General features: G+C 41.0%; 5 protein-coding genes across 7 annotated transcripts in view; 4 read left to right on the top strand and 1 right to left on the bottom strand.

The window, feature by feature from the left end:
- Window positions 1-4,862: 4,862 nt before the first annotated feature.
- Window positions 4,863-12,714, top strand: LOC108052269 (LIM homeobox transcription factor 1-alpha). Of its 2 annotated transcripts, none has more exons than XM_017134632.2 (3): window positions 4,863-5,732; window positions 10,717-11,592; window positions 12,009-12,714. In XM_017134632.2, exons 1-3 carry the CDS (start codon window positions 5,075-5,077, stop codon window positions 12,290-12,292), a joined length of 1,818 nt encoding a protein of 605 aa, XP_016990121.1. In that variant the 5' UTR covers window positions 4,863-5,074; the 3' UTR covers window positions 12,293-12,714. The 2 variants fall into 2 exon arrangements, with proteins under 2 accessions (XP_016990121.1, XP_016990119.1); XM_017134630.2 differs by having other exon boundaries at window positions 10,714-11,592.
- A 599-nt stretch (window positions 12,715-13,313) lies between these two features.
- Window positions 13,314-16,126, top strand: LOC108052277 (mitochondrial uncoupling protein Bmcp). Its single transcript, XM_017134644.2, has 5 exons — window positions 13,314-13,560; window positions 13,686-13,833; window positions 14,725-15,138; window positions 15,204-15,264; window positions 15,324-16,126. The coding sequence occupies exons 1-5, from the start codon at window positions 13,494-13,496 to the stop codon at window positions 15,543-15,545; spliced, it is 912 nt and encodes a 303-aa protein (XP_016990133.1). The 5' UTR covers window positions 13,314-13,493; the 3' UTR covers window positions 15,546-16,126.
- Window positions 16,127-16,505: 379 nt separating this feature from the next.
- LOC108052265 lies at window positions 16,506-20,152 on the top strand. Its single transcript, XM_017134627.2, has 10 exons — window positions 16,506-16,547; window positions 16,603-17,050; window positions 17,116-17,227; window positions 17,341-17,464; window positions 17,522-17,736; window positions 17,948-18,482; window positions 18,551-18,914; window positions 18,971-19,383; window positions 19,494-19,870; window positions 19,927-20,152. Exons 1-10 carry the CDS (start codon window positions 16,506-16,508, stop codon window positions 20,150-20,152), a joined length of 2,856 nt encoding a protein of 951 aa, XP_016990116.2.
- A 228-nt stretch (window positions 20,153-20,380) lies between these two features.
- LOC108052271 (vacuole membrane protein 1) lies at window positions 20,381-21,890 on the top strand. The gene has a single exon (XM_017134636.2). It carries the CDS (start codon window positions 20,425-20,427, stop codon window positions 21,646-21,648), a length of 1,224 nt encoding a protein of 407 aa, XP_016990125.2. The 5' UTR covers window positions 20,381-20,424; the 3' UTR covers window positions 21,649-21,890.
- LOC108053862 overlaps window positions 21,891-25,024 on the bottom strand; it is a 37,248-nt gene continuing 34,114 nt past the window's right edge. For both annotated transcript variants that reach the window (XM_044457673.1, XM_044457672.1), the window contains exon 8: window positions 21,891-24,996. The gene's annotated coding sequence lies outside the window, so the exon portion shown is untranslated. The remainder of the gene's footprint in view (window positions 24,997-25,024) is intronic.

Here is a 25,024-nt window from a genome sequence, read left to right as displayed (position 1 = left end):
CTATATCCTATAGCTGCCATATAACTGATTGATCGGAAATGCCATAACTCTGCTGTTTGTTAAGTTAGGAAGTTGGGACTTTCTATGGGTTTTATATTTGGCCAATCAATACGACGTACCAAATTTCATAAGGATCGGCCGACTATATCCTATAGCTGCCATATAACTGATTGATCGGAAATGCCATAACTCTGCTGTTTGTTAAGTTAGGAAGTTGGGACTTTCTATGGGTTTTATATTTGGCCAATCAATCCGACGTACCAAATTTCATAAGGATCGGCCGACTATATCCTATAGCTGCCATATAACTGATTGATCGGAAATGCCATAACTCTGCTGTTTGTTAAGTTAGGAAGTTGGGACTTTCTATGGGTTTTATATTTGGCCAATCAATCCGACGTACCAAATTTCATAAGGATCGGCCGACTATATTCTATAGCTGTCATATAACTGATTGATCGGAAATGCCATAACTTTGGTTTTTGTAAAGTTAGAAAAGTGGGATTTTTTATGAGTATTAAGAATGCATCATATGAATAATTTTGGAGAATATAATTTGCAGAATATTCTGCAAGGGTATTTAAACTTCGGCTCCGCCCGAAGTTAGCTTTCCTTTCTTGTTTTGATTCAACTTTCACAAATTTTATCCTGATTCGGTTTTCAATATATTTATATTTTGCTATTGAAGTTTTATTCATTAAAATTGACATTTATAATCAGCCTTAGAACTGAATTTATAAAATTGGAAACATTTGGAAAATACTGTGTAGGAAACCTTTTAAAAAAACATTTATTGTGATATTTTTCCTTTGTGTAGGAGGCGCGTGTAGTGTTGACAGTTTTCGGAGTTTTCCCAGTGTCCCTTCGGCAGCTGCAGCGGTGTCCTTCTTGTGGCTGGGTGCCTACGAGTCTATATAGAGTCCTTCTGGTCCTGCTGCTCCTACTGAGCCTTTACTGCCGACTATTGCCAAAACAAACAATGACACCACCCGCTCCATCTGGGCAATTTCTCCTTGACTGGCCGCCAATGGAATAGTCGACTTGAGCTGTTGCGTTAGAGTAAATGTTTCCATCTAATGACCCCTATCCCTGCAGCAGGATGGTGGTCCTGCCCCGAGGTCCCGAGGCAGATTTCCCATCAAGGAGTCTTGTGCGGTTCCTTCGACTGGGTTTCTTTCTTACCGCCACGGCCACTTACCACTTACCACTTACCGCTTACCACTTACCACTTTCCAATGCCAAAGTCTGTGTGTTGGCCGCCCTTCGTGCCTCTTTAGCGCTTATCATGCTCAAATGGTAATTGAAGGGCCATAGAAAAACTATTTATCCTGAGGCTGCCGAGCGTGCTCTCCTCGATGTTGTTCTTGTTGCTGTTATTGTGGTTATTCAATATTACTCAGTCGTTGTCCATTGATAAAAGGGCGAAGGGGAGGGGAGGGGAGTGCAGGACAGACACAATGGATGCATTGAACCCAAACCCGAATCAGAATCTGAATGCCAACCCAAGCCAAACCCAAAAAACCCCTATCACTACCCTTTGCCATTTGTTTTCTTTTTTTCTCTCTCCATTTCAATGTTTTATTAAATTTGTTTCCAGTGCCCTAGTACTATTTTCCCCTTGTGTTTCCTGTTCGCCAACGAGTTTTATGACAATTTCCACTTTTTGCCATTGTCGATTTGATTTTATTACCGCTCTCGGTTTTGTCTATCGAGTGTATGATGTTGTCATCATTATGCCGATTAGTGGATGGGTTTTGGGTTTTGCATGTTGTCAAGGTTAATTGAATTTTCGCTTTGCTGCGTTTCACTGTTGCTATCTTGCAGATATGGGCTAAAAAAAAGAATGATGAGCCAACTACTATCTATCTTTATGGGGGCCACTAAACCATAATTTCGCCACAGCAGTGGCCAGGATACTAGCGATGAGATGACACTTTCCATTAACGTTATCTCCCTGATCCCCCGACCAATGGGTTTTACAGCCAAGGATTAATTATGCACACGCCTCCGAATTTTACTCGATTGCCGTCATAAAGCCAGTGGACTTTGCACGGAAAAGTTGAGCGACAGCCGTGAAATAGTCGTAAATGTTTTATTTGGATATCACTGGATAGGGTTTCGCTCTTTGGCATTTCGTTTATGATAGGAAATTATTAACCCAATTTTTCCTTCCTGCCGCTGAGTAATTTAATAGAATAAAGTACACATATATTCAGATATTGATTATTTACTTACCAATAAAGTAACAAATTAACAACATAACCGAAAAATAATTGTTTTTTATTTCCAAGGCAATGATATTAATTTCAAACATAGATAAATTCTTAAGAACACTTTTCCCATTTTTCCATTTTAAAACTAGTCTTTCCACAAAAAAATTTATAGTTTTTGGATAAGTTTTTTAAACCTTTCGAAATGTAGTCTGAAAATTTGTTCTTTACTGCAATGCAGCAAATCGAAAACTATAGATGGTTAACTATCATTGGAATATCAATTATTTGTAGTTTAAATATGGCTGGCATATTTCTTTTGATGTTCCGTTAAGTTTCTGTATATTTATCTTGTTTTTTGCAGAGTCGACAATGGCACCAATTTAGATTCAGATCACGGAAATTGCTTTCCTAAACTTCTAATAATTGCTTTAAATTCTGGGCACACTTGGCGTCGACTTTGTTTTGTGGATACGAAACGGAAAACATTCCCTTCAGGTTGGTGCAGGCAGATTGAGGAAAATTCGTGCAGCAGATACTTTTTCGCTGCTTTGTTATAATTCCACAGCAAGTGCGCACATTGCCTTTGTGCCAGTCGAAATCGGTAAATAAAGTTTTCAAAGTTGCACAAACTGGCGGCAACAACAATCCGGAGAGGTGAAGTGAACCGGAGCAGCAGAAAAACAAGGCGAAAAAGAGGAGGCCACGCCAATTCCTTGTACAAGTGCCGCTCGATGCCAACAAGTTTGCTGAAATTCTCCCACTTGGCCAACTGGGTATCGCAGGTATCCTAAGCCAGCGAAAACATATCCAACGTGGCGACCGAAGATGGGCGACTCTTTTTGGGCCAGAACTTCCACGGCTGGCAGCCCGCTGAGCCAAAGCCTAGTCTTAAGCCGAGGACCAACATGAAGTTACCAGGAGGGGGCAAAAGGAAAAAGAAATCCAGCTTCGACTCCAGAAGTAGCATCAAACTTTTATGCACAGCACCATGTTTGGTTTGTCTTTCCAGCTTCCGCCTTTCTCCCTTCCCCTTTCTCCTCGCCTCTCGACTTTCTTCCCTTCTTTGTGTGTGTGTGTGCCAGTGTGTGTGCGTATTTGCGTGGGCGGATAGTTGGCTTTGGCCTTTTTGGGGCGGCGGAAATGGGGTTTCGGCCCGGTTGGCTGTCAGTTGTCGGTTGGCTTTTAATGCTCATACAGGGTGACATTATTACTGCCTCCAAGGAACCACTAAAGAAGTCCGTAGAGAAGTTACGAAATGTGAACATTTAAATTAAAATAATTTGCTTTCATCAAAAAAAACTGTTACATAAATCTAAATAGTAAAATTATAATATTATTCTTTTAAGATAAACTAGATGGCCTTAAGCAAATAATAATTCAAACCTATTCAAAATTGGAAACTATATAAACATACTATATATTGTTATAGGTGTAAGAATGTTGTTATTTAAATATATTTATTTGCCGTTCTTAGATTCCAATAATAAAGAGATTTAATAAACTACTTTGGCAGTTTAAACGTCTAATAGATTATTTTATCATTTAATAAATTATAACTAAAAAACTGTTTTTTTTAGAACAGTTGCAGTAAATGATATACAAATTTATAATCGCTTAGTTATTCTTTTAAAGCCAGGAGATAAGAATTTTATGTAATCATAGCCAAAATATATACTAAAACTGACCTATAATCTGAACTAGTTTTTGTAAAGCTTTAATTTCTGACAAGCTTAATTTCTCACAAAAGAAGTGGTTAAGGAAATCAATGATATTGCAAAGCATTTATATAGATTTTAAGCTTAAAACCTTTAAAAGTACCATACTCAAATACTTTCACAAGATTTTTTGAAGCACCCTCTTCCCAAGCTTGTTTATCGCCAACTTTTTGCACCCACAAAAAGTAAAATGCAAGTGCAAAAAAGCGCAAAAGAAGACAAGGCCATTGTTTTTTTCTGCCTCTGCTGCTGCTGTTTGTGTTGGTGTTGTTGTGGGCGTTGTTGTTGGCATTCTGGTCCAGTCGTGCCACTCAAAGCGCCAACAGCAGCAACAACAACTCGAGGAAATTGTCGCCGTCGAGCGGGCGAACACGCCAAAGTTGCCGCGAGTGCAAGTGCAAGTATGTCTTTGTGCCCCAGCAGCAGCAACAGCCAGCAACAGCAGCAACAACCAGCAGCAACACGCCCCCTTATGACCGCCCAAAAGCCAACTTGGTGTAGAATTAAAGCCAAGACATCAGGGAATATAAGATGGAAATGAAAAAAAAACTCACTTCCCCTGCGCACATGCGCAATGCCTCAAAATGGACGCCGGGGAAATCGCCAGCCAATCGCAACGATGCTGAGGTGTGGCCTCCGATTTGCGAGGGACTTACTCTCCGTCTGAATTTCCCTCGCTGCTAATAATCACTTGAGACATGCGCAGTGCGAGCGGAGAGGGGGTTGCTGCAACCCTTGCACCGGGGCAACCCCCGGCGTCACGTGCAACAACGACGATTGCTGTTGCCGCGGGGACATCGGCAGTTGTTGCTCCGTTGCTTTTGTAAACAGGCGCAGGCGCATTGCGCGGGGGTACATTTCAGCTGGGATTTTTCGGATGGGCAAAGTGAAATGCTTTGATTTCGCTGATTGTTCGATCACACGCCAACTGACAGCGAACGCGGCTGGTTGTCCTCGCTCCCGAAACGGAAAAATATAAAACCGACAGACCAAACAGTATATAAAGCGTAGTGAAAATAATCAAAGACTCGACTTCGTGTGTGTGTTTCGCGTGTTTTTGTGTGGTGTTGCATGTGGCCTTTGGAGACTTAAAGCTAACAAAAACAAAACTGATTAGAGTGTGTGTGTGGTGGGAACTTGTATAAGATGCTGGAGTTTTACCCAATGCCCACGAATCTGAATCCAGTCGGTGGCAGCTTGTACTCGCTGCAACAGAATCATGGCGGGGCACGCTTCCTGGACAATCCCAATCCCGGCAGCATGACTGGCAACGGCAGCAACTCCCTGCACCTCAGCAACAACAATCTGCCAACGAGCATATCCGGCAACAATAGTCCCACAGGAACGGCTTCATTAACGGGCCAACAGCAGCAGCAGCAACACCTCCACCAGCAACATCAGCAGCAACACCAGCAGCAACACGCAGCCTCGACCACGCCAATTAACAGCTGCCCCACGCCCACAGGACACAGCCCTCTCAGCAGCAGCAGCAGCAACAACAATAACAGCAACAGCAGCAACCTCAACTCCGCCTGCAACACATTAACAGCTGCTGCTGCTTCTGCTGCTACTGCTGCTCCATCGGCAAACTCAGCGAACTCAGTAGCCACCTCGCAATTAGGCGGAGCAGTTGCTGCGGCGATTGCTGCTGCTGCTGCCGCTGCTGCGACGACAGCAACATCGGCCCCCGCGGCAACAGGAAACGGAAATGGCAATGGAGGAAATGGAGCAAATGGAGGAGCTGCAGCAACGGCCTCGGCAGCAGCAGCATCCAAATTGTCTGCCGATTGTAGTGGACGCACAGGTATGTTCCAAAAGTATTTTTCACCGGCAGTCGAGGCATTTACCGGCTCGTTCCGTTTCTGGGGTTTTCACGCTTTTCGTTTTTGGCATAGTTGCGTGTGCCCGGCCTGCGGGTCGGAGCCCAGTGAGTCCCAGTGAGTCCCAGTTGGCCGGACTCCGGCTCCAGATTGTGTACGACCGCCCACACCTGACTATGCCGGCAGATTGCGTGCGATTTCCTTGGCTTTTTGGGCCCCGAGGAATGCTCCTTCGGGGGAAATATATATTTTCTTGATTTTAAATTGGCAATCAACTTTAACACTGCGCGTTCTTACTCCAAAGTTGTTTGCTTATAATTCAATTTACATTTATTGCCTTTTATAAATTTGTAATCTTATCATTCATTTTCTTATGTTATGCATTTTTTTGCTTTTTTTCAAATCCTTTAAGAAATTACATTTATTTAAATTGAATTGTTTTTTATTGCAAGTATTATTTAAAAACGCAAAAAGCAATTTAGTAACTTATCTTTTCTTTTTTTCACCAGAATATAAATTGATTGCTATTTATTTTTACATTTCAAAATGCAAAAACAACGTTAAGATAACTTTTTTGAATAAGTCTATTATGTTTAATAATAATATTAAAAAAGCAAAACATTTAAAAAACATTTGTGTCACTTTTTATTTTACTTATACAACTTTTTGTTTTTTTTAAGTTTACTACTTATTTTACTTATTTACCTTCTTTCATAATTTAAAAACAGTACCCATTTTAAGCAGTTTAAAATAAAATAGAAGAACTTCAATAAAAAATGTTATCTTTATTTATTTCGCTGTTAAAAGGCATCTAAAATGTTTTTGATGAATGCACAAAAAGTTCTGTAAATATTGATTATATCAATATTTACTTACAACTTTGTGTGATTGTGGACTTAATTAAAACTCATGTTTCTGCGTGTTCAAAGAGTCAGAGAAATTTTTAGCCTATTAAATTTGCCAGAGGTATATTTTCTATTTAATCTGGCATTGATTTCAATTTGTTTCGGGCTTTTTGGAAGCCAGGCAAATAAAAACAGGTAAATAGAAATTGGGAATGCAGACATAAACGTGAATTGACAGAGGCGGCCAATGAATTATGAATTTGTGACGTTGCAACACACACACACACATGTTGGGGATAGTTTGGTGGGGTGGAATGTGCGGGAAGTATGGCCGAAAGTATTTCCAAAAGTATGAACGCAAGTTGACCACAAAATAATTTTGACAATGAACCTGCCAGAGGGCGTGGCTCGACCAATAAAAGGCTATTAAGGCATGCCACATCCGCATCCACATACACACCCACACACTCCCTCTCACACACACCCATGCATTGGCATGCAGGCGGCACACACACACACATCATCTCGTACGACAGCCTCAAAATAGGCAACACTTTTCAGCTGAGCTGCAACGAAAGTGTTGCTGGAAAAACTTTTGCGAATTTCCCTCCGAAATGCAAAGTGTGCAAACAATGTGTGTGATGCATATGCAGACCAGACCTCGTCCGAGGCTAAGTGGATTGTGTTTTTGGTTTTTTAGGGGCACTCATCAACCACTCACCATCGTCAACCGCCCACAACTGCTGCTCCTTTGCCGGCAAACTTTTGGATTTGCCTATGAAATTTCTATTAATGCTTGCATTCTGCCATTTACCATTTACCATTTGGCATTGCCAAAATGGCAGCAAATAGTTTCCGCTTCCACCTCAAACTCCACTATCCTGGGCAAACACTTGCCCGTCGACAGCTAAACTACTATCAATGCCCCACACTTCGGCGAGGTCGAGGAATTTCGAATGGGCGAGGTTCATGTGGGCGGGGATTGGAGGGCAGACCACGGAAATGAGCACACTCAGTGTCAGGTATTCCACCGAGCGTATCAGCATACATATCTGGCTTCTGCGGTGGCTTCAACTTCACCCATCTGCAGGGATATTCCCCAGTGGAATTGGTGTGCATTTGTGTGGCGGAAGTATGCCACACGCATAGCTCTATGTCACTTTCACGTTGCCATCCAGGTGCACTGGTGTAAAAACCTCTTCTGAAAGCCAGGAAAAAGTTAGTTCCACTTATGAGAATGCTCCCTAAAAAAACAATCATAAAAATCGATTGGTTCTGTTACATCAACTGGGCAAGATAATTGATCAAGACACAATCTTACATAAAAAGGGAAAAAAGGGATAAATAACTTTTATTCCTTGGTGATTCTGGTCTTAAGTCATAAAATAAGTCATAAAGTTATTACTATTGGGTTTTTCAAATCTTCAAAAGTTTGAAAACCAAACGTGTGTTTTACTATATGCTATATTTATTTATCTTGCTGAGGAGATATTTCTTTTTATATTTTTAAAACTGTATTAGGACTTTCTATTACTATCACAATAAAGGGGTATCATTGATTGAGTAGTAGTCAAATAGGCAAGACACGAATCTTTTCTATGCTTGCCAAATACAATTTAAAAGCCTTGTTCTGTAGGCAAACAATTAAACCAAGTGAGTTTTAAACATATTTTGCTCTGTGTAGATAAAACCTATGGGTTTTAAAGAGCCAGTCGTCAGGCGTAATTAAAGCTGTCCCATTATGAGCTGTCTGTCATCGACGAACTGCTGCCAAAATCCGCGTGACACGTGGACTGGACTCCAGTTAGCGGCCGAATTAATGCCAGAAGTTCGGAGCTGTCTCCCAATTTATCTCCATAGACCTCCGCCTGCCTGTCAATGTGTCAATAAATGCACCATATAGTGCGACAATCGAGGGACGGTCGGCAGATAAGCCCCATTTTATCGCCGATAACGACGAGGACACTTTCGACGCTGTCGTCTATTAGCTGGTTATATTTTTTGTACTCCTTTTATCATCGAGTTGATTTTGGATTTATCTGCTGTTTAATCTATGTATTTGACATGAGTGTGCCGCACTTGTTTTCAACTGTTTGCGCTTGTTGTTTGTTGATTTTCGGACAAGTTTCGCCAAGGCTTGAATGGAAAGCCACCCAGACTACAAAAGCCCCAAAACACACAGTCAATGAAGCGTCCTTTGATAACTGAAACAGAAAACAAAAAACAGAAACCAAAAACGAAAAACGAAAAAGAGAAGGTAGAAAAGCATTCATAAAACTGCAGCAAAATGCCATAAATTTCGATTAGATTACATAAACGAAATCCCGTCACGATATCGATGCTCAAAGCTCTGGAAAAATCAAATGAATCATTGTCGATTTTTTGTTTTGAGCTGGAAAAACCTTTATCGCCAATGCGATTGGATACTGCACAATGGGATAGGAGTGCAAAAAAACAAAGAAGAAAAACCCCGAGGACACTGCACTGGCTTAGTACACAAAGCACTATAGAGAGATTTTCGTCCCTATTTCCCCCCGACTATATAGAACCCACACACGCACATCTGCATAGATATAGCCACTGTGTGTGTGTGTGTGTGGGGACGCCATTGTGCCAACCATAAATCATGCACATTTTTCTGCCACTGAGCCACAGCCATATAATATAACACTCCCATTCCCAGTCCCCAGTTTTTCCTCGCTTTTCCCCCAACTTCTGTTTTTCCACTTCTCCCCAACTCGCTGCTCATTTTTCAAATGCTTCCATACATTTTTCGTGGCGGTCGTCATATATTTTTTATGTTTACTGCAGGCAGCTTTTGTTGTGTTTTCGGGTACTACTTTTTATGACTGGTTTACAGTTTCAAGAGCGGAGGATTGGGGGTGTTCTACTTTGGGGAAAGGGGAGCTGAAATCCAGAACCTCCTTAATAGGAGATTACCAGTTTTTAAGGGTCTCCGTTTGGGAGTTAAATATCAGATTAAATTTGGCAGGGTATGCAAAGTCAATTGAGCCATTGTCAGTGGGATGTATATACCTATAGACAGATAATCGAGGCGATGCTGTTCGATGATAACAAAAACAAATACAGAAAACTTTACGTTTCAATTACGCATCAACAAGCTTTCAATACAAGCTGTTGCAGCCCGGCGACAGATAATTTTTTCCTTGAAGAGCTTCTTTCTTTCTTTCGGTTTTTCCCTGAAGTGGCAAACAGCGAACGGAAAAACAAGAGAGAGACGTTGAAGCATTTTCACACGATTCGATTGTCAGCGCGGTCCTTGCGCCATTCGCAGCACATGTCATGATAATTTCGGAGCGACATGTGCCGCCAGCACGTATACGCCACGTACGCCCATCACTGGGGGATAGGGAAATAACGAACAAACGAACGCTACACTTTGGAAAACAAATTTGTTAAGTTAGAAATTGAGCTTCGAAATGTGGTCTGATACTTTTACAACGAAATATTCCTTTAAAGCCTGGAGTGAATAAATCATTTCTGAGATAACCATAAATACAGTCACTTAGTTTAATTTTGTATTATTTCATTTCTTACTCATTTATGATTACTTATGTTTTGTGGTTGCAAAATTAAACTTTAATTGTATATAATTTGATTTATAAGGCTAGTTTTCAGTTCACTATAGCTTAGCTTATCATTAGGTCTCTGTTCGTTTTCCATTATATGCTCGATTTCATGTTACGACGAAAGCGCCTGAAATGTCCTACAAAATGCAGTTTAATAGCATGTTTCACCGCATTTATCATATATTATTTCCTTATTTTCGCCTTACTTTCTTAAATTGTTAAGTACATTCACAGTTGAAAAGCTGGTTTTATCATATTATGAGAAAAATTATCTAAAACTACTGTGATAACCAGATAAACAATTAAACAGAATTTAACATAATTTTGATACTGTCTATATTTATTTTTCTTATATTTATTTTTCTTATATTTATTTTTCTTATGAGATTGCATTATTTCAAATAAGGATTACAAATTAACTACTTAAGAGGGTGCTTAGCCCAAAATTTTCCTCCCACTGCATAAGCTTCCTGGAATCGATTCAGTGCCTTACTAACGCCACTTTCCCCCTCCTCTTCTTTCCTCCCCAGAAGTGGGCCACATCAAGTGCGAGAAGAACTTCGAGCTGTGCGAGGGCTGTGGCCAGAAGATCCACGACCGCTTCCTGATGAACGTGGGCGAGGCCAACTGGCACGAGCAGTGCCTGGCCTGCTGCTACTGCGGCATGCAGCTGCACCACACCTGCTACGTGCGCAACTCGAAGCTCTACTGCAAGATGGATTACGACCGGCTGTTCGGGGTGAAGTGCGCCTCCTGCTGCCACGCGATCCTGCCGCAGGAGCTGGTGATGCGTCCCATCCCGAACTTCGTCTTCCACCTGCCCTGCTTCGTGTGCTACGCCTGCCGACTGCCGCTGCAGAAGGGCGAGCAGTTCCTGCTGCGAGATGGCCAGCTCTTCTGCTATCGCCACGACCTCGAGAAGGAGATGTTCCTGGCCGCTGCCGCTGCCCAGCACTGTGGCTTCGTGGGCCTGGATGAGGAGGATCTGCTGAGGCCGCGGGACGGGCGGCGGGGTCCGAAGCGTCCTCGCACCATCCTCACCTCGCAGCAGCGCAAACAGTTCAAGGCCTCCTTCGACCAGTCGCCCAAGCCGTGTCGCAAGGTTCGCGAGGCCCTGGCCAAGGACACCGGACTGTCGGTGCGTGTGGTGCAGGTGTGGTTCCAGAATCAGCGCGCCAAGATGAAGAAGATCCAGCGCAAGGCCAAGCAGAATGGCGGCTCCGGCGGCGGATCGGGCAGTGGGCGTGGCACGGGCAACTCGAGCGCAACCGATGACAAGGACACCAACGAGAAGGACGAGAAGGGCGTCAAGCAGGAATTGGGCGGAGACAGCTCGGGATATCTGGGCGGATTGGACAGCACCTTCGCCAGCCAGCCACTGAATCCCAACTTGCCCTTCTCACCGGATGGTAAGCTAAAACCTATCTTAGTGACTTTTCTAGATCGTACATGGCCACAAATAATGTTTAATTATATCATTTATAAAGCAACTTAAAATATGATTGCTAGTAAAAAAAGAAAGGAAAATAACAAAACTGAAAAATAGACAACAAAGCAGCGTTCATATAAAAGTACAAAAACAGAGTATTGGAAATAAGAAAACATGAATTTTAAAAGTAAAAAACAGGGGGAAATTAAAACTTTTGTTTTTGAAAATAGAATACATGCTGAAATGATTGCCGTTTGTAATTAACTAATAATTATGGAATTATTCCATTTAATTCCAAGTTTGATTCTTTAAATCGAAAAGTGGTTGAATGTGGCTTGCATTTAGTCTAGTTCTATATGTTTCAAGTCTAAGTACTAATTGATTATCACTTTACAGACTATCCGGCCAACTCGAACGACAGCTTCTGCAGCTCGGATCTCTCGCTGGATGGGAGCAACTTCGACCAGCTGGACGATGATGCGGACTCGCTGTCGCTGAACAACCTGGAGCTGCAGTCGACCAGCTCCTCGGGCAACCAGCACTCGCACTCGCACTCCCACTCGCACTCCCAGTCCCACTCGAATCCCCACGACATGCTGGCCAACCTGAACAACAGCCTGATCAACCCCATCGACAAGCTGTATCTCATGCAGAACTCGTACTTCAGCTCGGAACATTAGGAGGGCACTGCGGCGATCCTTGGGATAGAGACGAATTTATTAGCGTTAGAGTGGCAGGCTCCGATCGCGAAGGACACCGCATCCTTGCTGTTACTTTACACGTAGCGCGTAGTTGGCCGACGGAATTCAGTTGGAGTTGTAGAACCAGATACAGATACATCAAATGTGATTTTTTTAAGCTAATTGAAATTTTAAGATTCTTGGCGATTTGAACGCGGCGAAACTTTGGCGGGCAGCAGGTTTTGTTGTTAGTCTAGACACTAGAGGCAAAATATGTAAATCACCCGCAATGGTAAAGCGATCATGTGGCCCCCTATGTTTGTAAATAGTTTTAAATCCCCCTCCCCCGGAAAATTGTTATTAAATGTAATTTAAAAGTCAATAATTGTATTAGCAAGTGCAATTTAATCTGTTCCCCTAAAATAAACATCTTAACCGAACTGTTTGGCCTGAAAATTTAATACAGCTGTGAAAAGTAAGTAAGTTATATATTTTATGGCTAAAATGACGAAAAAAACTACTTGAGCATAGATTTTTGATCAAAACTTTGGGAAATAATTGTTAATGTTAGAATGGGTTTCCTCGTCGAATTCGTTATAAAATTTACAATCGATTGGCATTCACAGATTAAAAATTTAATTTTTGGTCAATTTTTGGTAGAATATTAGTTATTACTGCAAGAGTAAGAAAGGTACACTTTAAATTTACGTTCAATTTAAATTTGAAAAACAAATAATTCAACCATTAGCAGCCAGTTGAAGGCTTACAGCTATGAAACTCCGCCAGTGGCACCAATACAGCGTTACCTTATCTACAGAAATTTAATGTGCGTGGCAACGCTGCCAGTTAATAAATTCTTATAAGCAGTGCCACTCGACACTGTTCTCAGTAAGCAGTGTGCCTCTTGAAACTGTTCTTAGAAAGCAGTTCATCCAATATTAGTCAGAGATGGACAATATTAACACCCTACCAAACATCGATATTAACGATGTTTTTAAAACATTCATGCTGATATCGAGATTCTTCCACCTCTATTGTTTTTGCCTGTAAAGGTAATTTAAAGGAAATAAACTTATGGAATCCAAATAAAACCACTTGGTTATCTAATTTGTTGCGCAACCGAGTGTCGGCAGAGTGGAGCGCTTCGAGGGACGAGCGTTATTCGATTCGATTCCGGACATCAACAGGTGCCTGGCCGGAAATGGGTGAAGTGAAGGATTGGCGGCCTTTCGTTTACGGCGGAGTTGCCTCAATCACGGCGGAATTTGGTAAACAAATCGCAGGCTGTATACCAGCCACGCCCCCTGACGCCCATTACTCGGGTGTCAGTGTCTAGCTAGTGCTTATCACCTCGGTCGTATAGAATCGCTGTAAACAAATCTATCTATTGCAGGCACCTTTCCTATCGACACTACGAAGACGCGCCTCCAAATCCAAGGGCAGAAAATCGACCAAACATTCTCACAGCTGCGATATCGCGGCATGACCGATGCCTTTGTGAAAATTTCCCGCGAGGAGGGACTGAAAGCCCTCTATTCCGGGTAAGAATCTGAACACCGGGGGATCTCCGGTTGGCACGTTGTCAAAACATGGGCTCATCATGGCATTCTTATCGCAGCAAACGTGACAGTCACGTGTTCGTCCGCTGGGGAGCTTAACGAGTGCAGAGACACTAAGTACAGTAGAACCTCCCCAACGAACTATATTAAAAACAGAACACATGTCTTTCAAGCTAAATAGCTTAAAATTCGTCATAAACATATGTAGCTACTCTTCCCACTATAAAATAATTCATGCTTACCTATAATCTCTTACATATTTTCACCATATCAGTTTGTACAACAATTTTTCTTTAATTTGTCTGTTGTATCTTAATTTAAAACGTTTAAAAATTTTAAATACTTGTTACACACTAATTTGAATAAGTACCACTTTGGATTTAAAGTGGTTTACAGTTTAGAAGAAAAATTAAATACAATTCTATTTGAACCCACATTTATCTTTTAACCAAAAATCTTAATGAGATTTATTTTAAATTAAATTTTTATAACACCAAATCTTTACAATTGGTTATAATCTTTAAGATGACGGTTTAGGTTATAGACGATAGACTGTAAACAGATTACCATGATTATGCTTACTCATGGCCGGTCAAAAATAAAACTTTTGTTGGGGCGGCAAATTTAATCAGTCAGCAAACTTTGCCCGTCAGCTAACTTATTCGACTTTGTATCTGGTAACAATACCGGAGCACAGTATAATTAAATAAGATAGTATTGGGCCGGACACTTACATTTGTTAAAAAAATCCAATTTAACTAAATTAAAATTTTAAATTATAAAGATATGATAACTGATTTTTAAAATTATTTTACCGAACTTGTTATATAACTAATGTTTCTAAATTTTAATTTGTTTTGTATTTCTGTGCAGCATTTGGCCTGCGGTTTTAAGGCAGGCGACCTATGGCACCATCAAGTTCGGGACCTACTACACACTGAAAAAGCTGGCCAACGAACGCGGATTTTTGACGAATGAAGATGGCAGCGAGCGGGTGTGGAGCAACATGCTGTGCGCAGCGGCGGCAGGCGCCATCTCTTCAGCGATCGCCAATCCCACGGATGTGCTAAAGGTTCGGATGCAGGTTCACGGGAAGGGTCAGCACCAGGGCCTGCTGGGATGCTTTGGCGAGATTTACAAATACGAGGGCGTACGAGGTCTCTGGCGGGGAGTGGGTCCGACGGCTCAGCGCGCCGTTGTTATCGCCTCCGTGGAGCTACCCGTCTACGACTTTTGCAAGCTGCAGCTGATGAACGCCTTCGGGGATCACGTAGCCAATCATTTCATGTAAGTACAGAGTAGCTCGCTAGAATTTTGAGTGGGATCTAAAAGCTAATTGGTTCAAATTGCAGCTCCAGTTTTATTGCCAGCCTGGGCAGTGCCATTGCCTCAACCCCCATCGATGTCATACGGGTAAGAAAAGCTTAAACACCGGCTTAAGTTGTACTGAACCGATACATTCCCACTTACAGACACGTCTGATGAACCAGCGACCCGTGAGCATAACGATGAACGGAGTGGTTACGGCGCCAGCCACACCAAAGTTGTATAGCGGGAGTCTTGACTGCGCTGTGCAGACGATCCGAAACGAAGGACTTCTCGCTTTATACAAAGGATTCATCCCGACCTGGGTGAGAATGGGTCCCTGGAACATAATATTCTTCATAACGTACGAGCAACTCAAGAAGCACTAACGCAGTCGAGTGGAACGTCCAGGGAGTCCAAGTACAAGACGTATTCTAGCATTCAAACCAAAAAGATCAGATCTGCTGCCAGACCTGTCTTAACTTTAAGATCATAGTTCAAACGGAGGGGTCACTAAAGTGCCTGACTCACATTGGCTATTCTATAGCCTCCAACCTGCTTCAGTGTCATATTGCCCAGGGCAATAGTGAAAACGATTTGTCGCATTTGAAATGTTGGCATATTCAAGTATTTGCATTTTTGGCGAATTTGTTCACCAAGGCATATATATTGTTACTCTGGATTGATCGTTGCGAATTCGATTGCCCATTGGGTCACCCAGGAAGCACACTCGATTTACCTTATCTAAGCTTTTAATTTAATTACTTACTTAGTGAACTTGAAAATATTTATAATTTGAAATTGTATTAGAAGCGCATTTTGTTTTTTCGAAGTTAGCACATTTTCAATCGTATTACATGTGCATCATCGCTGTAAATATATGCATTTAGTAATATATGACCTGTTTTACTAATTACAGAATGTACATTAATGCAAATTTACTCAATAAACTGTTTGTTGGAAATCTCAATTTTATTCAATATTTTATAGCTTTGGGTAATAACGTAAACAAGAACGGGGCTATCTGGAATGCAAGCGAAGACATTCAGCAAAGTTATTAAGACTCACTCAGATAATGCTTACGATCGGTCATAAAGGGGAATTGGGGCTTTATCAGCTTAAAGAAAATTTTGTAACAATAAGTTCAGTTTTCACGCTGTTCAGTTATTTTCTTTTAAATTTTTCTGGGCGCCAGAAAACAATCGATATTATTTGATCAAGCTTGATCGTGCTTTTTAACATTATTCAACACTGCGAATTTTCAGACACTACCTAACACAGCAGAACGCAGCTCAAAAGTTTTTGAAACTTGGCGTCACATTTACTTGACTAACTTTTAACTGAATAAAATGGATTTTGTCACAGCCCTTTCAACTATCGGTGATGCGAATGTGAGTACTCTAATCAACATTTCTTAGCTCCCGATGAGTAATAGTGTAAATTCAGTCCGTGGCCTTGGAATACGCTTTAGCGTTTATGAAGGCCGTGTTCTTGGATCCGGAAAATTGGATTGGCAAAATGTCGCACCAATTTGTAGGCCAGTGCTTCCGCGTTCTCGGCCTGAATTTCAACGTTAGCGTAGAGGCCTTCAGCCAGACGCAGGATCATCCATATCGCAATGACAACCCCAACTATATCTTCGATCCGGTGCCATTTTTGATGGCAAAAGTGGACTCCTTTCTGTATCATCTGGCCCAGGTGTTGGCGAAATCTGGTGACTTTATGGCCGACCACAACCAAGGGACCAGATACGATCAGTTGACACAGCCACTGCCCTGCTATCTGAATCTGGTCATGAGGTGGGTCAAGGTGGTGCACTCCATGACCACCTCCATGCAGCTCAGCAGCAGCACCGCCTTGGATCGATTCCTCTGCGAACCGCTGGCCAGAATGTGTAGGTTATATATTCTATACCATATTTGTAGAGTCGCCACATTTTGAACCAAAAATCTATCCTAGCTTTTAGCATTCTTGGTGGACTTTCCAAATTACTGCCCAAATACGAACAGAATATTGTAGGCCTCAAGGGAATTTGCCTATCACTCACCATAGACGTTCGCTATGGCGTATTGTAAGTAAAGAATACTACAAAAATAGAAATATAACATGATGATCTAGAGATTATACACAAGGAAACTGGATTTTTCCAAATTAATGTATTTATGAGTCACGAAACTCTTTCAGCTATCGGGACACCTGCGAAGTGGTTGTTGCACCCATGCTGGACATGTTTCGAAAGCACTACAAAACGTTCTGCGGGCCCGAAAAAGCTGCCCTGGACTTTGTCTACTGCATCTTGACCGTTGTGGTAAGATTCGTACTATTATATAGAATACCAAGATCCTATAATACCAAGGCATTTCAGATGACAGAGAATGATAGCTATATCAAGGCCTACGCGTTCTTGGAGACCATGATAAAGCAGTTCGCACATAAGGAAGAACATGGCCAATATCTGCGGACCCTTACCAATGAGCTGATCACTGACAAATTTCTGGTGATGCAGTTTGGTACACTTCAGGAGAGCAATTCCAAACCTTTGTTATTGACAATCCTTAAGTATTTAATGACTCTTCAAAGGTAATACTATTATTAAATATGGAGCTTGATTTTAAATCTTTTTTAAATTCTTAAATATTAGTTTAAACCGGTATAACCGATTTAGTTCCATATCTCTAAATGAAATACCCGAAATATCAATTTGGAAAGTTTTCAACTTAATTTGTAAATATCGAAAAAGTTTGGATTAGTTTTGAATGAAAGAATGACAGATTAGCTTTCCTCTTTACAGAAATTTAGTGAGCACAGAGTGCTTTTCATTACGTTTTCATGAGGTTCTGCTCGAGGTTGTCCTGCGAAAGCAATTGACAGTTGCGTCTCTGGCAGCCAAGGTGTATATAAAATTATCTCAGCGCCAGCACCAAGAACGTGACATAGCTCAGCACATCTTGGAGTCCTACATAAAGATCAGCAACCCACGAAAAACTGTCAGCTATGCAAAGTTCCGATCTGAACTTACACGCTACCTGAAGACACTTATTCAGTATTTTCCCGCGCTGCAGGAGTTTCAGTTTTACGCTTTTGTGCTTACTGCCCCAAATGCCATGATTGAATTGAGTCTTATTGCTGCCCAATCTCTGAGCATTCTCTTTGAACTACGTATGGCGGAATACTCAACGGTGCCAGAGGCTCGTGATCTGGTCAACGAAATCCTACACTGCTTGCCATATTTTCTGCAATCATCTAACAAAAATGGAACTCGACCTGTGTTCTACAGTATTTATGGGATGATCGATTTTGAATCTGTAGCTGAGTGTGATGCTGAGGTATTTATTATACATCCATTAATAAATGTATACAAAAGAAGTATATTTAAAACGCACATTTTCTGCAGTTACTTTTAAATTTGGAAACCTGCTGCACAGATAATTTTCTAAATGACGACACCATCAGTGAGTCTGAGTTCTATGGGCTCTACACGAATATCTCACGCTCTGTAGACGCAACAGGAAATATTCTGATGCACACGACTGCCTCAAGAGCATTGCGAGATCAGCAAGCTCGATTGCAGGCCGAGTTGAACACCACCGACTTGGAGGATCCTAAAAGGCAGGAGCTTTTGGAGGTATATGCCCTAAGCATTCGTCGCCTACATGCGCTCCTAATGGCCAATAAGATGCACGTTCGTTATGTGACGGACTTTTACGAGACACTTGCCAAATTTGTGCTGGAAACACCTTCACTTAATAACAGTATAAGTAAGTTATAATTTTTTTATAAGGAAGTAAAATGGATAAAGGCTTATACATTTTAGCTCTTTATGGCTCCGAAAGTTTGGCTACGCTGTTAGTCCTTCTGCACAGAAACCTCAAGGATGCGGACGACGAAATGGGCATCCAGATATCAACTCTAGCACAGCAGCTACAAGACTTTTGCATTTTTGAATTGTCAAACGCCAATCAGGACTTAAAGCGATCCAAGTTTATGTTCTGTTCTATTCTGACATTGCATATCGGCCAGATATCATGTTTAAACCTTGATTCTGCTACCTATGACATGCTTTTGGAAGCATTAACCACTGTACCCCAAGAATGGCAGCCTGAAAGCCCTAAACTCACCAATAGTTACTTTCGTGAGATGCATTTTGAGTTCCGTCAATTAATGCGGACAGAGCAAATCGAATTGCCCAGCAATCGGACATGGAAGGTGCTATTGCATTACAAAACGGTATGACTTTCGGAATTCGTTTCATCAAAATTCTACTAGATTGGGAAAAGTTACTCCTTTAGATTCCTAAATTTCATTTAATCTGTACCTTTGAATTTTTCTTTTCTTAGTATGCAAATTCATTAAAATTCCTCGACGCAGAGATCGAGGAGCTCATAGGTGTTCTCATCGAATGCCGTGTGGAAAGCTATGTCCATTTCCTCCCAGTTATTATCATGCACCTTTTCAATGAGATCAATGCCAAGAAGCGGGCTTCACCTGCTTTAACTGCCCACCTGCAGCTCATCGACAAAAACTGCACCGCTGTGGACTCTTGGTTGCTGCGGCTTATCATCTTTCAGACTTCACTTAATCTCTTGATTAAAAACATGCGCGTTCGGCGATTGGAGGCGACCAGTTCACGTGATCGGAATCGTCTTCTGCCGCTTCAGCATGTCCTGACTCTGGTGGCCGATTTGCGTTTTCAGGAGAAACACATCATGAACATGTGAGTTTAAATATCTAAATTATATACTCTTAAATGTAAACCACAAATTTTCGCAGGGCTAAAATGGTGCACATTTTAAAGGAGGAGGTAATTGGAACTCAGGAGAATTCGGAAATTGAAAGTTTCATCACTCGTATCAGTGCATTTAAATATCGAGTCGAGGACGAACATTTGGAAGCTATCAATAACGATGATTTTGAAGGTAAACTGAGAGCTTTGCCGCCTGGGCCACTAAACCTTTGGCAGCACAATGCTTTACATGAATTAAGACATTCATCTTAAAATATCCACGGTATTCCTTAATATGCCGGAGAATTCTCGTAGATGCACTCAGAAATATACTCATCATAACATTTATAACTCTTAATTGGCTCATGAATTCCTAATTATTGTTATCTGAATTTATCTGTTTATAATTTTCATTCGTTTAAATAATTAAAGTTCGAAAAAATCATAGTGCTCTTTGCTGCTTTAGCTAAACAATCTTACAAGGGGCGTAGATTCCAAACACGATAAAGCTTAGTAGGCACTGTCTTGAAACCACGAGAGCAACAATGGCTCCCAGCAATGAGATTGTGGAACCTATTACTTACGTGCCCATTGATGTGGATCCATTGGAAGAGATTGCCCGAGAGCAGTTGGAGTGGCAGTCCCTGGTTCTCTGGCGTCGTCCTGTGCAGACCTTGAAGTACGGAACCCTGGAGGCCGGCCAGTTACTTATATCCTTCGCCGCCAAGCTCGTAAATCTTCGGTTGGGGAGCGTTCTAGTGTTTTTCGCCATGATCTGTCTTCTGCCTGGGCCCCATGCGAAGTTCGTGATATTCTGCCAGCAGAGATTCGGATTCGTGGTCTACTGGCTGGGTCTGGGAGTGCTCTCATCCGTGGGCTTTGGCACCGGACTGCACACCTTCCTGCTCTACCTTGGTCCCCACTTGGCCGCAGTCACGCTGGCCGCTTACGAGTGCCAAACTTTGGAATTACCGATCCCACCGTATCCCGAGATGAAGGTATGTCCACCGGAACCGTATAAGCGTCATATCCCAGATGTCTGGGAAATACTATCGAAGATCAGGCCGGAAGCTCTGCTCTGGGGCGTGGGCACGGCCCTTGGCGAGTTGCCGCCGTATTTCATGTCCCGCCGAGCACGGCTTGCCGGAAAGGAGTTGGACGGAGCGGAAGCCGAGGAGTTATTGGCAGCCAAGCGACTGAGCGGAGACGTCAGTCTTCTGGACAGAGCCAAGTTCTTCATGGAGGGGGTTATGCGAAGGGTGGGCTTTCTGGGCATCTTACTGTGCGCCAGCGTGCCCAATCCCCTGTTTGACCTGGCTGGAATCACTTGCGGCCACTTTCTCGTGCCCTTCTGGAAGTTTTTTCTGGCCACCCTGATCGGCAAGGCGTTGGTCAAGGCCACCATACAACAGTTGTTCGTTATCGCGTCGCTTACTGAGAATCTGGTTAATAAGTTTGTGTCCTGTCTGGGCAAGCTGCCCTATCTTGGTGCCCCGTTGCAATACATCATCACGGACATCTTGCGGTCCACCAAGCAGCAGATGCACGGCAACGGAGATTCCGATTCCCTGGCCTATCTTGGCCTGGTGGTTCGAGCCTTCGAACTGTGCGCCTTCATCATGGTCGCCTTTTTTGTGGTATCCTCACTGAACTGCCTGGCTCAAATCCATTGCAAGCGGCAGCAGGAGAGGCAGCGCAAAATTAGAAACCTGGAGCTGATCCTATATGCCGACAAAGAGACATCCTCATCGGAGGAGTTCACCATCTAAGCGGGAGTTAATATATTTTGTATTTCAAAAGTGGATTTGACTTGATTGCTTTTTTATATTTTTCATTTGGATATGTTGCTTAAAACTTCACCCAGAATTTAAATTTTTATAATTGGATAGAATCTGAATTTTTTGGAACTTTTCGACTTTTGAAAACAGATTTAAATTCTTGGTTATCAATATAAGCATATAACCTTGTTCAATACTTACTTTTGTTTTTTAAAAGATAGTTAAACAACTAATTTAACGTTTTATATTCTTTATTTTATTATAATTAGGTTCATTTGGATTTGGGTTCTGTTTTTGCATTGTTATTGTTTGATGTGTTTTGTTGATGATCTGTGTGTTTCTGAGTGTTCAATGCCATCGTAATTATTATCATTGTACAAGTACATTTATATTCAACAGCAATTTAACACAAAGCTAAGCATTACTTTACGCGATCCCTTAGGCTTATTTTTCGATTCGGGTTAATTAATCTCATCGTTATTGTTGTCGCTGGTAGTTATGCATACTTTATTATCTTTTTCAACCAAAGGCAATAACTCTAAAAGTTGTGGACTTTCTATGTTTTTCTTCGGAATGCGTGCGGTAACTGAATCAGGAAAGTAATCCACTGGATACTCCCTAGAGGAGTGAAGATCCGTCGTCGGTTCTATGGCAAAATTTGGTCTAACATTTGCACTACGATTTACTGTCCGTGGCTCTTTTTCGGGTGTATACCTAGTCAATTTATACTTAAGTAGCCTTTAAGCCCATAGTTATCCATCGAGGTGGTCAAACACCTGACTCTCTCCACACAAAAAGTATTTACTCTACACCTGCGTGTATATGATATTCTACCGAACCTAAAAGTTTTGATAGTAATTTCCATCACATATGGATTTTCGGTCTATGTATGATGATTGCGTGGGTAAAGCAGGATACTTTAAAATGACCTTTTCTGAATATTCTGTCGCTATTATTTGGGTACATACACACATGTACCATACATTTACATATAATTAGAAGAGTTACACTAATTGCGGCAAAGTCTTTTCGAGATTTAGAGACTGTAGAAGGTAAAAAATTAATCTTAACACATTGTAACACTTACACTGGGAAACGAAAAGCTCTCCCCACCATCCACACTCGCCTATTATTTTATCTTTTACAGAACATCGGGGACCTGCAGGGTCTACAAACTATTCGGCTCATTATTCCTGATCGACTTTCGTCCAGTCCGATTCCCATTCCGATTGAATTGTATTTAGGTAAATATGTATATTTTAACTACACTCATATACGACATGATCTAACCGATTTTCACCAGTGGGGAGTAGGCATGCGATTACGAGTACAATTACGATTAGATATTACAATACAATCTTGCCTAAACGTTTTATTGACGCATAATTTTCAGTATTCAATATTCCTGTATTGCATAAATTAGCTTTGTGGTTATTCAGTTATTATTTAGTATCATTTATTATCATCGTTTTTAAGTAATTAAGATTAATTTGTTGCCATGTATGAATGTGGTTTTAGCTCATACATATAACATATATCTATTCAATGTGTTTCATTCAGCTTATCGCCTCTTGGTTTTTCATTCTGTTCTAAAATTTGACGCCTAATACAATTTGCTTATAATTTTGGTTAAAAATTCAATTTATCATAATACCATTTTCCTATAATTTATGATATAGTATAAGACGCTTGTAGTTTTAAAACTTAAAGAAGGGCAAAAGAAGGTTGTAAAGAATAAAAACTATCAGCGAAAATTATGCCTAGAAGATTAGTTAATTTAGTTCTTGGGTTTTCCATTACTTCTAAGTACAAAACTAATTTAATTTGACTTAATCGCATTGATCGGGCTGAACGTATGCCTCACACCATCCTCTTCAATTAGTGTTTCATTTTGCACTTAATTTGATATTTTGTCTGGCATAGCAAAGTAGTATTATTTTTCAATTATTATCTGGGAAAAGAAAATTGAGGAGCCACAAAACTATTGAACTAACCGGGCCTATGGAAGTATTTTGAAAGACAAATTTTAGCAGCGGAAAATTCTTACTTATTGCTTCTTAGTATAAGTATTATTATTAAGACTTGCATCTGTATTTGTAGTATGTACGATATATTAAAAAAATATTAACGGCGGGAAGTACTACAATCATTTTGAAGCATTTTAGTTTGGTTTTCTCAAGTTACATATCATGTTTCCTCACACACCTCGTCGTCAATATATATGATCGTTATCATTCGATTTTGTAGCAAAATGTTTCAACTTTGTTAATGTATTTTTACGTTGTTTAATTTTTTTGTAGAATTCCGTTTGGTTGATTGTAGAAAATTGTATTCGGACACTTCTGTAGGTTAAAATGCATGCCATGTCACTTTCTCAATTTAGTTGTATCAAAAGCAAAAGATTTCACTGTATTGTCCTTAATGTCTCAGAATATTTCCGTTTAGCATTGGTTTTCGGTTCTTTAATGAGGAATGAGTCTCTCGGTGAAATGTTTGCTTCAATCGGAGTCTCTGGATGATCCCCAGGTGGATGATCATCGGGCAAATTCAGACTTCCAAGTGGACAATGGTAAGTGGAGGTGAAATTGTATAGATGACAGTTGCGTTAGAAGTTTCGATTTGGTTTTGTTTATGTAAGTATATTGTCGACTACTTATGTACATCCCTTGTTTTGGTTGATCTTCTTGTGTCCATTTTGTGATTAGAATTCAGCTTAATTTTTGTAAAAACGACCTGGCCAAACGATCTGCCAGTTATCTCAAATTTGTAAGATTCGGAAGTTGTATATTAATGACAGTTATCGGTTATCCTTGTTGAGCTTTAATACTTCTTACGGTTTCTGTTCACAATTCAATTAAATGCTTACGATTGTTTCTTCAAATGTTAGTTTACCTCTCTGAATCTGCGACTATCTCTGATTCCTTCGTTCAATAATTTAAGGGATCTTTGTCTGTGCATATTGAACCAAACCCGCTATGCAAACTAAGTGTACAATCGAAGAGCCATAATTCAAGTCTAATTGCTTTCTAAACATACGTAATTACCTAAATAAATGCCAACATACTTGCACAAAATTAAGATGCGGACCTTTCTTTTTTACTTTTCATTTTCGGGGATATGGGATTGGGGGATCTTGATTTGCCAGCTGGTGGTACTAATCAGTTAAATCAAAAATGATATATTTATAAACTATTTACAGGTGCATTGGTTATCCGACAGAACTGGCATGTTCTGGCCAATGCGTTCGAGATTCTTCTTGGGTACGAGTAGAGATCTCTGTATAATACACCCTGCGCGGTGATGTCCACACTAATTGTTGTTAAATATAGTCTTACAGTCCTGAAACGGAAATGAAGGAGATCATTAA

Source organism: Drosophila rhopaloa, unplaced genomic scaffold (assembly GCF_018152115.1).
Source record: "Drosophila rhopaloa isolate 14029-0021.01 unplaced genomic scaffold, ASM1815211v1 contig_163, whole genome shotgun sequence".
In the NCBI taxonomy this organism is placed as follows: domain Eukaryota; kingdom Metazoa; phylum Arthropoda; class Insecta; order Diptera; family Drosophilidae; genus Drosophila; species Drosophila rhopaloa.
The sequence above is the reverse complement of the archived record's forward strand: the minus strand, read 5'-3'. Positions and strand labels throughout refer to the sequence as shown.